This window comes from Loxodonta africana, chromosome 13 (assembly GCF_030014295.1).
Source record: "Loxodonta africana isolate mLoxAfr1 chromosome 13, mLoxAfr1.hap2, whole genome shotgun sequence".
NCBI classification, from domain to species: Eukaryota; Metazoa; Chordata; class Mammalia; order Proboscidea; family Elephantidae; genus Loxodonta; species Loxodonta africana.
In genome coordinates, this window is record NC_087354.1 from 85,067,093 (window position 1) to 85,086,096 (window position 19,004).

A 19,004-nucleotide genomic window follows, 5' to 3' on the forward strand; every position below is an offset into this window, starting at 1 on the left:
ATATTCATACAATGGAACACTACGGATGGACAAAGCACAGTGAGGAATCTGTGAAACATTTCATAACATGGAGGGACCTGGAAGGCATTATGCTGAGTGAAATTCGTCAGTTGCAAAAGGACAAATATTGTATAAGACCACTATTATAAGAACTGAGAAATAGTTTAAACTGGGAAGAAAACATTCTTTTGTGGTTATGCGAGGGGGGAGAGAAAGGGTGGGAGAGGGGCATTCACGAATTAGATAGTAGATAAGAACTACTTTAGGTGAAGGGGAAGACAGCACACGATACAGGGGAGGTCAGCACAATTGGACTAAACCAAAAGCAAAGGAGTTTCCTGAATAAACTGAATGCTTCGAAGGCCAGTGTAGCAAGGGCAGGGGTTTGGGGACCATGATTTCAGGGGACATCTAAGTCAACTGGCATAATAAAATCTATTAAGAAAACATTCTGCATCCCACTTTAAAGAGTGGCATCTGGGGTCTTAAACAATAGCAAGCAGCCATCTAAGATGCATCAATTGGTCTCAACCCACTTGGATCAAAGGAGAATGAACAACACCAAGGACACAAGGCGATTAGGAGCCCAGGAGACAGAAAGGGCCGCATGAACCAGAGACTACATCCTCCTGAGACCAGAAGAAGTAGATGGTGCCCAGCTACAACCGATGACTGCCCTGACAGGGAACACAACAGAGAACCCCTGAAGGAGCAGGAGAGCAGTGGGATGCAGACCCCAAATTCTCATAAAAAGACCAGACTTAATGGTCTGACTGAGACTGGAAGGACTCTGGTGGTTATGGCCCCCAGACCTTCTGTTGGTCCGGGACAGGAACCATTCCCGAAGCCAACTCTTCAGACATGGATTGGACTGGACAATGGGTTGGAGAGGGATGCTGGTGAGGGGTGAGCTTCTTGGATCAGGTGGACATTTGAGACTATGTTGGCATCTCCTGCCTGGAGGGGAGATGAGAGGGTGGAGGGGGTTATAAGCAGGCGAAATGGACACAAAAAGAGAGAGTGGAGGGAGAGAGGGGGCTGTCTCATTAGAGGGAAAGTAATTGGGAGTGTGTAGCAAGGTGTATATGGGTTTTTGTGTGAGAGACAATGACTTGATTTGTAATCTTTCACTTAAAGCACAATAAAAATTATTAAAAAAAAAATTATGAACTTATAGCCAATCTTATTTCTTCTTTATTCCTGCCCACTAACCTTCCCCCTGCCAAGCTATCATATCTGTTTAGTATGAATCTCTAAAATATAAAAGCTCTTTTTCTTAACAGTCACAATGTAATTATTTCTCCTAAAAATATAATTTCACCACATATTCATTGTCCAAAATTCTGTCTTACAGATGTTATATGCATTTGTTTGAAATGATCCAATTTCATTGATATGTGTTTTAAATTTTTTGTAATTCATGTGTTCTTGCTCCTTTCTTTTCTTCTCTCTTTTTTTTTCCTGTTTATGTTTTGATGAAACTGGGCCATTTTTCCTGTAAAATTTCCCACAGTAAGTTTCTCTGATAACATCTTCGTGATGTTGTTTAATACGTTCCACTCTCCTTATTTCCCATATGTAGTTAGTTAGATTTAGAGGTTTGGTCAAAGTCAGATTGGGCTTTTGGAGCAAGCGTACTTGCCACGAGGTGCTGTATTCTTCCCTCAGGAGACACGCACTACCTAGTTGTCTCTTGTGTGTGTGTGGTTTTGGCAGCCATTAATCATCAGTGTCTAGATTCATCCATTTATTAGGATTTGCAAAGTAGCAATGTCTTAATTTTGTTGTTCCATCTTTATTTATTTGCTAGATTTGTTTTTTAAAGACTCACTTCATTTCTATTTGGTTATACAGTGGCACAGTTTGTACTGGAAAGGCAGAATTAATGCTTGACTTTTTATTTACCTGTTTTCAAAATAATGAACTGGTTCATTAGAATTCTCCGTGGTGACCAATACATTGTAGGCTTTTTTAGAGACATTGTGAACTCATGAGTGTATACGTGAGAGTATATGTATACTTACATGGGCATATGTGATTATATTAATCTATTGCCATTTTTAACATTTTTCGAGGTGTCCCATCTTTGACCAGTGGGAGCCTCTTCAAGTTTGGCTCCTAGATCCTTCTCACAAGGCTGTTGTAGTCTTTGATAGCTTCTTTCCTATCGCATATGGCAAGATGTCCCAGGCTCATCTTTTCCATTTCCTTCTCCAGATCTAAAATTGCTCATTTCTCTAAGAATCCCCAGTTCATTTTAGTGGAAAAGGTATTTGAAGAATATAATCTGAGTAATGGGGGAACTTACAGCTACTGAGTTAGTCCATATGCCTATGCCATATGAAAAAAATAAATAAACATACATAGTCAAAACCAAACCCATTACCATCAAGTCAATTCCATCTCATAGTGAACCTGTAGGGCAGAGAAGAACTGTGCCATAGGGTTTCCAAGGCTGTAATTTTTACAGAGGTAGACTACCTCATTGTTCTCCCATGGAGTGGCGGGTAGGTTTGAACCACTGACCTTTTGGTTAGCAGCCAAGCCCTTAACCACTGTGCCACCAGGGTTCCTCAGACATACCTAGACACATATATGTCCAATCAAATTCAGGGTTTGTTTTTTCAGCTCTTTCATTTTCCCACTCCAAGAATCCTGGTACTCAACCAAACCGGGTATAATTAAACGGGAACATCATATTATTCCTCCTTTGCTTTATCCCCCAATATACCTACAACAGAACCAACATTTCTACCAAGATTTTGTAGTTCTATTTGTTGTCAGGGCATACCCCACTAGAGATTTATACTCAAATTATTGTTCTTTAAAATCACTTGGAAAATTTCTGGGAGCATCTTAATCAAGGTCCTCTAGAGAAACAGAACCAGTGAGATATACTGGCTCTCACTGTGCATGTATGCATATGGAGAGAGAGATTGAGTTCAAGGAAATGGCTCATGCAATTGTGAGGGCTGGCAAGTCCGAAACCCCTAAGTCAGGCAGCAGGCTGAAGACCTCTGCTGGCTCATGGGACTTCTGCAGGTTTATGTCCCGAGATCCATAAGTTGGGAGTGCAGGGTCAAGAGCAAGAGTCAGCTCTCTGAGAACATCGTTTATATACTGGAGGCAGACCACACTTCCGAGGAAACTCTCCTTTCAACTGATTGGTTGATTACATCATGGAACGTGATTACATTACATTATGTTACGTTACGTTACTTTACACTATGGAACAGCAAAAGGAACCCTGGTGGCGTAGTTGTTAAGCACTTGGGTGCTAAACAAAAAGTTGACAATTCAAACCCATCCAGCATCTCCACAGGAGAAAAGACCTGGCAATCTGCTCCTGTAAGGATTACAGCCTAAGAAACCCTATGGGGCAGTTTTACTCCTTTGTATAGGGTTGCTATGAGTCAGAATCGACTCAATAGCACACAACAACAACATGGAACAGCAACCACTCCAGTGTCTGGCCAGACCACTGAGAATCATAGCCTAGCTAAGATGACATATAAAATTAGCTACTACGGTGGGCTAAACTATCAACCGGATACACATTTAGAATTTTTTTTTTTCATTTTATACTTACATTGTTATATGGGCATTTATTTTATAATTAAGTAAAATATTAAGTAAGTTAAATTGAGTGTGGAATCAATGCTGCTTTCCCCTTTTTTTTTTTTCCTCCTTCTTGTTGTCTTTACTGTGTGTGTGTCTAACCAGGAAAGGAATGGGTGGTGGCATGGTAGGTGTGGAGCAGGAGGCGGTGCCTGAGTCATGTCTTACTGAACAGCTGCAGAGAGTGACTTAGATTCTGGGAGAGTCTGTCTTCAAGGCCTTACTTACCCCTGCTCAGTGAAGAAAACATTTGTTCTTCCACCCACCAAGTAATTCATCTTTGAATTTTAATTAATTAGCCCTTAGGCTGCTAGACGGAAAACAAGCTGCAGCGTTCTGTATAAACTGTGCCATCTTTATACACTGCTGTAGGGGCCAGATATTAAAAGCTTTATTCTCAAATATGTGGTTACTGAGCTATAAGGTAATTACGTTTGAACACGTAAACTTCCATCTCTAAAATAACAAAATCTTGGAATCTAAATCTAGAAGTTCTAAAAACTAACTCCTACTCTTCTTCCAAGCTCAGGTGACCTTACAGAGCCCTTCTAGATTCCTGCTCTAAGTTTAGACTGCAAACTATATGTTCCCATTGAACGCTCTGTAACATCCCCTACCATAACAAGCATCACACTTAGTTGTTAAACTTTGTTAAATATCTGAGCCCAACACCTAGCATAGTACCAGGCACTATTAGGTAATCAATATAGGTTGACTCAATATTTCTATCACTGTATTGTATGTAATATACTCTAGTGTAATTATCTGTTTATGTGTCTCTTTTCCCCTCCACATGATAAGCTCTTTGAGATCAGGAACTGTGTCTTATTTCCTTGGTAATATATTTATCCATTGTTTGGATGAAGTAGAGAATGAAAGTGATACTGTTGAAAATTGAATTAAAATTATAGAGGATAAGCATGAGATGCTCTTTAGGATTATATTAGAAGCAAAAGGCAACATGTAAAAATAAAGCGACGAACCATAATAAGATATCATCTCATCCATATTAGAATGGCAATGATTAAAACAAAACAAAACAAACAAAAACAGAAAACATTAGGGTTGTCAGGGCTGTGCAGAAATGGGAACCCTCATCCATTGCTAGTGGGAACTTAAGTTGGTATAGCTACGGTGGAAAACAATTAGGCAGAACTACCATGTAAACCAGCAATTCCATTCTTAGGTACATACCCAAAAGACCTGAAAGCAATGATGTGAACAGACATATGCACAATAATGTTCTTTGCAGCACTAGTCACAATGGCCCAAATGTGGAAACAACAAAAATGTCCATCAATTGATGAATGGATAAACAAAATGTGGTATATACATAAAAAAAAAAATTACAATGGAATATTACCTAGCTATAAAGAAAAATGAAGTCCTGATGCATGCCACAACATGGATGAACTTGGAGGACATTATGCTGAGTGAAATGAGTCAGTCACAAAAGGACAAATACTGTATGATATCACTTATAGGAAATAAGCAAATATATGGAAACCATAAGTAATTAGTGGTTACCAGGGATGGGAGGGAGGGGGGAAAGAGGGAGCTTTTGCTTAGAGTGCATTGAATGTATGTTAATGGTGGTGAGAAGAGCGAGAATGGTTGCACAGCTTGAAGAGTGTAATCAATGTCACTGAATTGTACCTGTAAAAACTGATGAATTGCGGTATGTTTTGGTGTGTGTTTATCATTATGGTAGATAAATGAAGTGATGAGTAATATACTTACCTAATCTTACCTTTTCAGACTCCTCCACAGAGGACCTCCATGGTTCCCCTCCTCATTCCCATCCTGGGCTATATGTATAGCCTGGTGGGGCTATATTGCTGCTCTTACCATAATGTTCTAGAATTTTCCATGTGTCTCTTCCCCACTACTTATGAACTATTTGATGGAAAGGACAGTCCTCTAAAACTATTTATTGGTTGACTGATTGATTGACTGAATTGAATGATCAGTTAAAGACTATAAATAAAAGTAGTCAGGTAAAGGTGTTTTCTCTTCTTTGAATATCAAGGGGCCTACGATTACAGCCTAGGAAACCCTATGGGGCAGTTCTACTCTGTCATATGGGATCACTATGAGTTGGAATTGACTCGACAGCACAGAACTACATTTAATAATTTTTAATAAAATTAGAAGTGCGGGACATGCAAACGCTGAACTAAAACTTTCCTTCTATTAATTTCAAAACATCCCTGCTATAGGGACACTTAAGTTTTTTTGTTTGTTTGTTTTCATAATCTTCAGATATCATTGAGACCAGCACAGCTCTTTCTCATCTCCATGCTTAAGGAATGATGGAAGCACATTGGTCAAGAGCCTAATGATGTCACCAATGAGAAACGATGTGCTGCAGACCCCTGGTAAATTCACTACTACTAAAAGCTGAAGACTTCTCAAACATTTTTTGTAATGGTTTAGAAACATACCAGGAAGATGGAAGGAAAGATGAAAGGAAATGATTTTTTTTAAGCAGAGAGCAAAGTGTCTCGAACAGTCTGCTGCCCATAGACAAGGCTTTATGCAGCCCCAGGAGAGAGGTATTCTCACTACCTGTTTTGCCCTTGAAGCTCAGGTTCAAAGGACATCTGCATTTCACAAGATGGGGGAATTAAGCCCAAGCCTGTCCAACTCCAAAGCCTTGGTCATAGAATCTTGCAATTAGGGAAACCTAAAATTATGAACCAAAAAAAAAAAAAAAAACCCCATTGCTATACAGTCAATTCTGGATGAATATAAGCATGTTTGATACTAGTCTGATCAAGTACCAAGGCATTTTTGTAGATTTACAAAATTGGATGGATAATAGTGAAATGAAAATAATCCAAATATTTATAATATACGTTGTCCTTTTTTTTTTCCTATACTCTTTTCAATACATGAACTATTTGCCTGGGCCTAGAAATTTAGCTGAAATCTCTGAGTGGCACAAACGCTTACGAGCTTGACTACTAGCCAAAAGGTTGGCAGTTTGAACCCACCCAGAGGCACCTCAGAGGACAGGCCTTTCAATCATTGAAAACCGTATGGAGCAGTTCTACTCTGCACACATGGTGTCGCTATGAGTTGGAAATGATTCAATGGCAACCAACAACAAAGAAATTTAGCTCATTCATTTACTTTTATTTATATTTTATTTTTTATCGTGCTTAGGTGAAAGTTTACAGAGCAAAATAGTTTCCCGTTCAATTGTTTGTACGTAAAATGTTCCATGACATTGGTTGCCTTCACCTCAATGTGTCAGCACTCACCCCATATCCACCCTGCATTTCCCATTGCCTTTTGTCTGGATTTTCTACCCCTTCCTTTCTTCTTATCTTTGCTTTTGGGCATATGTTGTCCTTTTGATCTTGTATCATTTTTCTAAGGAACATTTCTCTCTTGGGTGTTATTGTCCATTTATGGGTCTGTCTATTGTTATAGGGTCACTATGAGTTGGAATCAACTCAATGGCAAAGGTTTTGGTTTTATTGTTTGGCTTAAAATTGATCTTCGAGAATGGCTTCAGTTCCAGATCGGAAGGGTGTCTGTCTTAGAGCCATAGTCTCAGGGGCTCCTACAGTCTCTGTCACACCAGTAAGTCTGGTATTTTATGTGAATTTGTTTTTTTTGTGTGTGTGCTACATTTTTTTTCCTGCTCTGTCCAGGATCCTCTGCTGTGATCCCAGTTAGAGTGGTTCGTAGTGGTAGCCAGGCACCATCTAGTTAATCTGGTCTTGGGGTTATGTAGGTTGTGGTTCATATGGTCCATTAGTTCTTTGGACTAACTGCTCCCTTGAGTCTTTGGTTTTCTTTGCTCTCCTTTGCTTCAAATGGGAAGAGACCAATAGTTGTGTCTTAGATGGCCACTCACAAGCTTTTAAGACCCAGATGCTATTCACCAAAGCAGGAGGCAGAACATTGTTTTTATGAACTATGTCGTGCCAATTGATGTAGATGTTCCCCAAGCCTGTGGACCTTTGCCTTTGAGCCTAGGAACCTCGTCCTGCAAGGTGTTTGGTTATGTCTAAGAAGTTTCTGTGATTGTGCCCCTTGTGTGCTCTACTGTCTATATTAATATACATCCAGCACTTACAATTATGTATGTAGAAATATCCACCACCAAACCTATATCTGCAAGTGGGTGTGCTCCCTTACACCCTCCTATCTACCTATGTACCCATTTGAAGATTTTTGTTCGTTAATACTGTTGTTGCAGGATTGTCTATGCTGTAGTAATTACTGTAATTGCCCTTTATTCTTGTGTTCTTCTCAGTGCCTTCCTTTGCCTTGGTCATGTTGTGCTGACTTCCCCCATATTGTGTATTGTCTTTTTTTTCACCAATACTAACATATGTCTTCCCCCTAGTTAGTAATTTTCCCTCCCTCCCCTTCCCATCTTTAGTAAGCATCAAATAATTATTTTTTCCTCTGTGTAAACTTTTTCTTGACTTTTTATAATTGTGGTGTCATACAATATTTGTCCTTTTGTGATTGACATTTCACTCAGCATAATGTTCTCCATATTCATCCATGTAATGTGATGTTTCATGGATTATGTCGATATTCTTTATCATTTTTAGTATTCTACTTTGTGTATGTACCACAGTTTGTTTATCCACTCATCTGTTGATAGGCATCTGGGTTGTTTCCGTCTTTTTGCTATTGTGAACAATGCTGCAATGAACATGGGTGTGCATATGTCTATTTTTGTCACCATTCTTATTTCTCTAGGGTATTTTTTTTTTTATATACCTGGAAGTGGGATTGCTAGATTGTATGGTATTTCTATTTCTAGATTTCTAGGAGGCACCTATTGTTTTCCATAGTGGTTGTACCATTTTACATTCCTACCATCAGTATGTAAGAGTTCCAATTTCCCCACAGCCTCACCCACATTTGTTATTTTCTGTTTTTCTGATTAGTGCCATTGATGTCAGGGTATCTCACTGTAGTCATCTGTTTACTTTCAGTTTTCAGTTTATGCTTTGATTTTATTGCTATGAGTTGTCTTGGTAGGTCCAGCAGCTGGTCTTTCTGTCACCCTGGTCTCCTACACTGAACTATGCCCTGAGATTTACAGTTCTGATATCTGATGTGCTGAAAAACTAAAAATGATAAGCCAGTGAATTGATAGGGCCCCTTTCTTACACAGGAGCCCTGCTGGCACAGTGGTTAAGTGCTCAGCTGCTAATTAAAATGTCAGTGGTTTGAATCCACCAGCTGCTCCATGGTAGAAAGATGTGGCAGTCTGTTTCCATAAAGATTACAGTCTTGGAAACCCTATTGGCCAGTTATACTGTGTCCTATAGGGTCACTAGAAACCCTGGTTGTGTAGTGCTCTAGAGCTACAGCTGCTAACCAAAAGATTAGCAGTTCAAATCCACCAGGTGCTCCTTGAAAACTGTATGGGGCAGTTCTACTCTTCCCTATAGGGTCGCTATGACTCGGAATTGACTTGATGGCAACAGGTTTTTTTTAAATAGGGTAACTATGAGTCAGAATCAACTCAATGATAACTTTTTTTATTTCTGCCAATACTTCAGGGTTCAGGAGGTGGGGCTGATATGGCAGAGTAGTCAGACACTTCCAGTAATCCCTCTTACAACAAAGACCTGAAAAAACAAGTGAAACGATTACATATATGACAAGCTAGGAGCCCAGAACAGCAAAGGCAAAGTTAGGAAGTTGGACTGAGCAGCAGAGGGAGGCAGATAAGGTTCAGAAGTGGCGAGGAGTTGCAGGACCTGACTTGGCAGGAGCAAGCACCAGTCAGACACATTCCCCTGGAGTGACCATGGCAGGACTGGCGGTAGTGTTCGGGACGTGGTCTCCCAAGGAGAGACAGCGAGCTGCACAGTCTACTCATGCCTCCGGAACCAGAGAATAACAGTGCTCTCAGCAAAAGCTAAGTAGTCACATTTATTTTACCGAGCCCCCAGCCCCCAAGCCAGCTTCAGTGGCTGCCAGTTTCCCTGGGCCTGAGCCATTCTCCTGGACTTGGAGAAGGAATAAATTCACAATTGAGGGAAAAGATATTCTGCCAGCTCCACTAAGCTGGGGAGCTCAAGACAGATGTGGCTCCTGTCTAGGCACAAACTGTCCATGGATTTTGAATACCTTCCCCCCCTGCAGGGACCTGTGTGGACCCATTTCAGGAGATTAGGCCCTGGTTTGCTGACTGCTTGAGATCTGACTTCCACTGTTTCAGCTGTGCAGTAAAAAGGTGTGTTTTTGATGTTCAACACCACTTTGCCTATTAAACTGGGTCCTCACCTACCCACATCAGGGGCCTGAGGACTGATGGCTCCACCCACATCACCTTGCCACCTGTGACAGGGGTCCAAGGATAAGTGGTGCCTCCCAGTCCTTACAGCCAAAAGCACTGGGTGCCCATGGTCCATCTGCAAAACCCACCCACCTGTGCTTTCTAGGGAACAGGGATGTGCTTCCCTCACAGACACTCGGGGGATGGTTCTCAGCCCCCTGCCTTGTTCAGAGTGTGACCCCCTGCTGCAATTGGTGAGCCTACACCAATCACTGCTGCCTGTCTAAGGCTGTAGGGCAGAGCCTGTACCACACACTTGATGACCAACTACTGGATACCTGAGCTGAATCTATACAAGAAAAGTGAATGGACTCCTAGGGTCATATACCTGGTAACAGCTCTAGCCATCTGGTGACAGGACATTAGAGCTTCAAAGGGGCAAATAATCAAGCTAGCTCACTCAAGCAGCCTATTTGGGCATATCAAAACAATACAAAGCAAATAGCTAAGATACAGTAAGCAAACATAAAATAAATTAATACAATAACTTATAGATGGCTCGGAGACAACAGTCAGTATTAAATCACATAAAGAAGCAAACCATGATCGCTTCAACAAGCTCTCAAAACAAAGAATCAAGGAATCTTCCAGATGAAGATATATTCCTGGAGTTACCAGATGTAGAATACAAGAGATTAATATACAGAACTCTTCAAAGCATCAGGCATGAGATCAGACAAAACGTAGAACAAGCCAAGGAACACACTGATAAAGAAGTTGAAGAAATTAAAAAGGTTATTCAGGAACATAATGAAAAATTTAATAGGCTGCAAGATCCATACAGAAACAGCAAGCAGAAATTTGGAAGATTAACAATCAAATTACAGAATTAGACAACTCAATAGAAAGTCAGAGGAGCAGAACTGGGGAAATGGAAGGCAGAATTAGTGAGATTGAAGATAAAATATTTGGCACCAATATATTCAAAGAAAAATCAGACAAAAGAATTTTAAAACATGAAGAAACCTTAAGAATCACGTGGAACTCATCAAGAGAAATAACCTAAGAGTGATTGGAGTACCAGAACAGGGAGGGATAACAGAAAATACGGAGAGAATTGTTGAAGATTTCTTGGCAGAAAACTTCCCTGATATCATGAAAAATGTGACAGTATCTATCCAAGATGCTCATCAAACCCAACATAAGGTAGATCTCAAAAGGAAGTCACCAAGACATATTATAATCAAGCTTGACAAAACCAAAGATAGTGAATTTTAAGAGCAGCTAGGGATAAACAAAAAGTCACCTACAAAGGAGAGTCAATAAGAATAAGCTCAGACTACTCAGCAGAAACCATGCAGCCAAGAAGGCAATGAGGTGACTTATATAAAGCACTGAAGGAAAAAAATTGCCGTCCAGGAATCATATATCCAGCAAAACTGTCTCTCAAATATGAAGGTGAAATTAGGACATTTCCATACAAACAAAAGTTTACGGAATGTGTAAAAACCAAACGAAAGCACTTCAGACTTCATGTATTTCACAACTTGCGTGGAGGGAAGTTAGCAGTGAAGGGCCACATTCTGAAGTGAACTGGATTTTTTCCTACCTGGGCATCTAGGGAGAGATCAAGGGATAGACATAGTACAATTTCTTCTTAAGAATAACAGTAATGTCTCTTTAGCTAATTTTTTTTCCTCAAAAAAGTTGCATCTTGTCCTTTTGGTATAAGTGCTCCATCCTGAGACAAGGAACAGCCATTCCTTCAACAATAAATGCCACACATCCTACATTTCTCCCTATGGCACCTATTATGATTGCAGTGAAATTATCAAACATTTATTAGGCTCCTTCTTTCCTGTCTCTCCTGATGGAATGTAAGGAAGGCAGGAACTATGGCTGTCTCTTTCACTCCTGAATCCCCGGGTGTAGTATGGTGCCTGGCACATTGTTGGCACTTGAACATTGATTGACTAGATAAATCGGCACTGTATGCATGGCACTGTAACAGTGACAGCCATGGGCTTCTGTAGTGACCTGGCTTCCAGTTGCTGCTTCCCAGGAAACCTCCTCCCTTACTACCTGGCTGAAGAGGAGGCTAGAGTGGAGGAAGGCAGCTCAAGGGAAGAAACTGGGAAGACAGTTTTTAAGTTAAAGGGCCTAAATGAACAAAGTAGAAATACTGCTGCTGATCTCAAACATTGGACAACTTTGCTGCTTAATGCTTATGGAAATCCCTCTAATGTGCCAGACAGTGACAGGCTTAAAAATAGAAACCTGTCAAGATTTATGGATGCTTTGAGGAAGACAACTGCAAGAAAAAACAAGCATTTATGTACCAATATATTTTTAAATACCGGCTGTCATTAAGTCTGGTGGTTTAACAACTGGTTTTGGCAGCATTTCATTACAGAATAAAACAGGCAATTTTCTATACGCCACCCAACTAATGCCTAATACGGGCAGACCTTACACCTTTCTGAATAAACAAAGCCCTGTTTATTCAGGTCAGAGAATATTTCTTTAGCACTGAAAGTCCTGGTTTTAGCTTGAAAATTTTCACCTTAGAAACCCTGACTACTAGAATTCTAGTTGGCTATTCTATTTCTCCCATTTTAAAACAATTATTTTTTATTACCAAAATAAAATGATTGTACATGTACATAATATAGTGCCAATTATTTTTTATGTTCAGAAAATAATTTAGGTACAGACACATAATACATATACCAAAACCACCAACCCATTGCTGTCGAGTCGATTCTGACTCATAGTGACACTGTAAGACTGCGCAGGACTGCCCCACAGAGTTTCCAAGGAGTGCCTGGCGGATTTGAACTGCCGATCTTTTGGTTAGCAGCTGTAGCTCTTAACCAATATGCCCCCAGGGTTTTCCATAATACATATAAATAGTACTAAATATTTATATTGACTTCTACTGGCCCCATCCCGGCTGGAGCAAAGGAGAATGAAGAAAGCCAAAGAAACAAGGAAAGATTAGTCCAAAGGACTAATGGGCCACAGCTACCACAACCTCCACCACCCAAGTCCAGCACAAATAGATGGTACCTGGTTATCATTGACTATTCTGGTAGGGATCGCAATAGAGGGTCCCAGACAGAGCAGGAGAAAAATGTAGACCAAAATTCGAATTCACATGCACACACACACACACACACACACACACACACACAAGACCAGACTTGCTGGTCTGACAGAGACTGGAGAAACCCCACGAGTATGGTCCCCACACACCCTTTTAACTGAATACTGAAGTCATTCCTGAGCTTCACCCTTCGGACAAAGATTAGACAGGTCTATAGGGCAAACAATAACACACGTGCAGAACATGCTTCATAGTTCAATCATGTGTACGAGACTAAATGGGCACACCAGCCTAAAAGCTAAGATGTGAAGAAAGGAAAAAGGGACAGGAAAATTGAACGCATAGAAACAGGGAATCTGGGGTGGAGAAGGGAAGAGTATTGACACATTGTGGGGTCGGCAACCAATGTCACAAAACAATTTATGTATTAATTGTTTAATGAGAAACTAATATGCTCTGTGAACTTTCACCTAAAGTAATTTTTTTTAATTACACTATAAAAAATATTTATAATGAAAAAACAGCCCCCTCTTCCCATCTGTCCCACCTTTCAAGTTTTCTTATCCAAAAGCAGCCACTTTTAGCTCACTTGGTTTTTCTGGTATTTAACCCAGTACTTGTACACTATGAGCACTCCCTCTGGAGTGCCTGCTTATTCTGCTCCTATCTGAACTGACTCCTCTCTGGGCTTCTGCAGGGCCAAATTTCTGGCACTTTTCCTTAATACTTCCTTGGGAATTCTCTATGCCTGTCACCTTTGTTGATTCTCTTGTTTCCTGTGTCCTATCCCTTTCCCTTTTTTGCTTTACACATTGCTAGATGAAATTCTCTAGTTACTCCCTGGGAAAGAATGCTTAGATGTGCATTTTTTTTTTTAGAACACTGTTGTTGTTAGGTGCCATTGAGTTGGTTCCCACTCATAGTGACCCTATGCACAACAGAACAAAACACTTCTGGTCCTGCATCATCCTCACAATCATTGGCATGCTTGAGTCCATTGTTGCAGCCACTGTGTCAGTCCATCTCATTGAGGGTCTTCCTCTTTTTTGCTGACCCTCTATTTTACCAAGCATGATGTCCTTCTCCAGGGACAGATCCCTCCTGATAATATGTCCAAAGTATGTGAGATGAAGTCTCACCATTCTTGCTTCCAAGGAGCATTCTGGTTGTACTTCTCCCAAAACAGATTTGTTTGTTCTTTTGGCAGCCCACGGTATATTCAATATTCTTCACCAACACCACCATTCAAAGGCATCAGTTCTTCTTTTGTCTTCCTTATTCACATACATATGAGATGATTGGAAACACCATGGCTTGGGTCAGGCACACCTTAGCATTCAAGACATCTTTGCTTTTCAAAGCTTTAACGAGGCCTTTTGCAGCAGAGTTGCCTAATGCAACATGTCTTTTGATTTCTTGCCTGCGGCTTCCATGGGCACTGATTGTGGATCCAAATAAAATGAAATGCTTGACAAATTCAATCTTTTCTCCATTTATCATGATGTTGCTCATTGGTACAGTTGCAAGGACTTTTGTTTTCTTTATGCTGAGGTGTAATCCATACTGAAGTTTGTGGTCTTTGATCTTCATCAGTAGGTGCTTCAAGTCCTCTTCACTTTCAGCAAGCAAGGTTGTGGCACCTGCATAATGCAAGTTGTTAGTGAATTGTCTTTCTCCAGTCCTGATGCTGAGTTCTTCTTCATATAACTCAGCTTCTTGGATTATCTGCTCAGCGTTCAGACTGAATAAGTATGGTGAAAGGATACAACCCTGACACACACCTTTCCTCACTTTAAACCACGCAGTATCCCCTTGTTGTGTTCAAACAACTGCGTCTTGATCTATGTACAGGTTCCTCATGAGCACAATTAAGTGTTCTGGAACTCCCATTCTTTGCAATGTTATCCATAATTTGTTATGATCAGTCCACACTAAAGAGCACAAGGTAGGGCACACCTTGGCATGTCCAAGTCATCATCCTATCCAAGGGCATCTTGCCAGCCCAAGAGTGGGGCAGGAAGTCTTTCAAGCAGTGGAGGTGCTTAGAGCCTCTAGAGAAAGGCAACATTCAGGTTATTGGTCTGACTAGTTAAAATAGGATCTGAGTCAGAGTCTACAGGTCCAGGGGGTCATCAACACATTTTTTAAGATTTAAAACTTTTCTAGTTATAATTGTCCTCATTTATTTGACTCTCAGCTGATGCAAGTTGATTTTGTTATTTTTCTTTATATGTTGTTGTTATTAATTGCTGTCAAGTGGGTTCTGATTCATGGCGACCCCATGTATGCAGAGTAGAACTGCTCCATAGGACTTTCAAAGCTGTGACCTCTCGGAAGCAGATCACCAGGCCTGTCTTCCAAGGAAACTTTGGGTGGATTTGAACAGCCAACCTTGGGCTAGTAGTTGAGTGTTTAGTTGTGTGTGCCACCCAGGTATTTCTTTTCTTTATATACATATGCCCAGTTTCCCAATTGAATCCACAGTTCCCTAAGTATGAGGTCTTTTTTCATAAATGTTTTGCATCCACATGATCTGGCATGATAGATAGCTTATTCCCTAGAAATGAATGTAGTTGCAACCAAGAAAAATGTTCAAAGCTTCAATATTTCTCAGCGACTTTCTAATAAGATTTTTTGTTTATTTGCTTGTTTAAATAAAGGCAGCAATTTTTAATACGTATGTCAACAATGTTCGTTGAAGTTTCATAGATTTTCAATAGCCTTTCATGTTTTTCTTTGTTTGGAAATATATGATAGAGCATTTGCAGATAGATGCTTCTCCAAAAATAAATTAATTCCTGCACTGGGGCAAAGTTATCTGAACAAATGAAGTAGAATATTTTAGTGAGAACATATGCCTTTCAAGCAATAAAGTGTGACTATTTCTCTATGGCTTTAAGATGGGATATAATTTATAAGTTACAAGAACTGCCCAATAAAATTGTTTACTTTCCTGGACATGTGTTGTAGTAACTACTAATCTTTTGACATGGAGTTTACTTTTATCTATTTGAGGTGTTTTATGTTGTTGCTGTATAGTAGAACAAGGCTAAAATCCAATAATTTTATGCATGCAAATAGCTGTATCCTTCAACAATTAAAAATGAGGTGAAGTAGGCTTCAGAAATCCTCACCTTCAAAAATCTAAGAATAATAAAGACAATATGGAATCTGCAGTCTTGTAAGAGCAATGCTGATAGATTCTTTTCCACTTAGGAGTCTGAATTACACATTACATCTAGATGACAATCTTTGTTTATGCTCTTTTCCCAGTAATTTAGTGTACCTTGAACTAGACATGTTAAATTAAGTTTAAGGGCTGACTTAAAATAGAGTGAATCCAAGCCATTATGTGACTTCCGTAGGATTACACTTATTAAGCCTAATTACCCATTATGATGGTTTCTAAGGCAACCGCATGAAATGACTTTATTTTTTACAAAAAAAAATTAATGTTGTTTTTTCCAAAGAGAACTATGTATATAGTTAAAGCTAACCCACTCATCCAGTTGCTATTCTTAACAAATACAGGTGTAGTTCTCTTTTTCTCCACTACATTCTGTTTCTTACTCAACTGTGCTTGCTTTACAACTCCCCCTACCCCTAACAGTGAAAATTTATTAAGTATTTATTAAGGATAAAAATACATACTTTGACCACAAAAACTTACATGAAATAAAAGAAGTAAAGCGGTCCTATGCTTCAAAGTTAAAAATATAATTAACCTGTCACTAATTTAGGAAGGAGACATTTATGAGTTTAAAATATGTTAATATGCACTTACCATGGATTCTGGTATCTGTGTGTTAATTGATCAATAGCAGCATGACTTAGTTCTCCGTACTGTAAGAGAGAAAGGAAATGAATGTGCCATAATTCCAAGGTAAGTAGGCAACAACATGTCTAAGGACTTACATTCCTAGTCAAAAAGGAATTCAGGTTGGTGAATTAGATAGGAAATGCTAAATTCAGCTAAAAGCAAATGAGGGAAGAAGATGATCTTTTGAGTTCTGAACTGACGAAAGAGCACAAGAAATTAAACAAATACGTCTCTACATGCTTTACTTCCCTCGTTTATAAAAGAAGAGGTGCCGTGTAGCAGGAATAGAGTCCATAATTCCTAAGCTCCTTTCTATCTTTATGATTCTGTGTCTATACGAAAAGGCATTTTACACTACTGTTTATCATTTAGTTGCTAATATTTTAGCTCTCTTCCCTTTAGCTTCTCCTCACAGAATTAGAAAATGTGATGGGGCAATAAGACGGAAAAGGAGCTGGGTTACAGACAGCCAGTGGGGGAGTGTAGATCTGAAAACTCCTTTCAAATAATTTGGGGTGCTGATAAAGTACTAAGTGACTTAGAGCCAGTTTCCACACTAAAAAATAATTCCCACACCTTCCCATGTGCATTGAAACGATCCATTATTACTGAATGAATGATCGTTGCATCCTCTCTTCATTATCCAGAGAAATACCAAAAATGCGTGGCTTTACCAAACGGACATTTTTTTTCTCACAGTTTAGGAGGCTAGAAGCCCAAATTCAAAGTACCATTTCTAGGGCAAGGCTTTCTCCCTCCGTTGGCTCTGGAAGAATGTCCTTGTTTCTTTGAGCTTTTGCTCCTCTGCAGTCTTCATGTGGCTTGGCATCTCTCTTCCCCATTTCTGCTTGCTAGATTGCATTTAATCTTTTTTAATATCTCAAAAAAGATTGACTGAAGACACAGCCTTCACTAGCCCTGCCTCATTTACAGAACAAAGGCAACCTATTCCCAAACAGGATTATAGCCACAGGCATAGAGGTTAGGATTTACAACACATATTTTGGGGGGACACAATTCATTCTATAACACACCCCAACTCCTTTTCCCCAGGAACATCCAATGAATGGCCCATCTGTGAATAAGCATGGGGAAGAGGAGTGTCAAATTTATACTGAAAAGGATTTTTGTTTATAATAATTTCTCAACTTTCTAAACACTAGGATTTAGAAACATTGTCATGGATTATCAGAAAGTATTTCACTTCAGTTTTGGAATGCAATTTTTGCTTGCATTGATATGGAATGCTATATTCATTAACATCTCAAAAAGTAGTGAAACCATATTATGATAATTTCAACATCACAGGAATTGCCTAGTATTCTTTTTATTATTTTGCTTTTTTTTTTTAATTGTGGTAAATATATATGTAACAAAACCTTTGCTATTTCACCAATTTGCTAGCCATGTGAGTGAGCCATTTTGGAAGCAAACAACACATATTTCTGAGTGACACAATTCAATCCATAACATTCCAAGCTTTGGCCCCCTAAACTTCATGTCCTTGCCACATGCAAAACGCATTCACGCCATCACATCATTCCAAAAGTCATAAATCAACTCCAAGTTCAAAATCTCACTTTCTGAATCATCTAAATCAAATATGGGTGAGACTTTAGGTATATTCTATCCTGGGACAAAACTTCTTTTAGTCTGTGAAACTATAAAATCTAGACTAACAATTATCTGTTTCCAAAGTTCAGTGGTGGAACAGGCACAAGGTAGGCATTTCCATTATAAATGGGAGAAATTGGAGGAAAAGAAGGGATAACAGGCACAAAGCAAGTCTAAAACCTAGAACAATTTACATTAACTTTCAAGGCTTGAAAACAATCTTCTGTTCTTTGGGACCATCTGGGAAATAGGCTTACCCTCCATACCTCATGTTGGCCATGCCCTCTGGATTCTAGGTGGATTCTGCCCTTGGACACGGCAGCCCTGCCCTTTCAGTTTTGGGTGGTAGCCCTGTAACACCTTAACAGCAGTCCTACACTCTGGAACCAAGCTGGAGAAGATGTGACTCTTTGAAACCTAGGAGGCTGTGGCCCCATCCTTTGAGATCCAGGAGGCTGTGGCCCCACTCTTTGAAAGCCAGAAGGCCCTGCTTCCTGGGCTCTTTTCAATACTTCTGCTGATGTCTGAGCTGCTCCAACGATGATGCTTTTCTTTTCTTGGAGGACAACAGAAGTAGCTCCTTT

General features: G+C 39.7%; 1 protein-coding gene across 1 annotated transcript in view; it reads right to left on the minus strand.

The window, feature by feature from the left end:
* The window catches only part of SPMIP2 (sperm microtubule inner protein 2), a 166,936-nt gene that overhangs the window by 21,771 nt on the left and 126,161 nt on the right, over positions 1–19,004 (minus strand). The window contains exon 3 of the mRNA XM_064296158.1: positions 16,771–16,829. Within this exon, the coding sequence (XP_064152228.1) occupies positions 16,771–16,829 (59 nt within the window). The remainder of the gene's footprint in view (positions 1–16,770; positions 16,830–19,004) is intronic.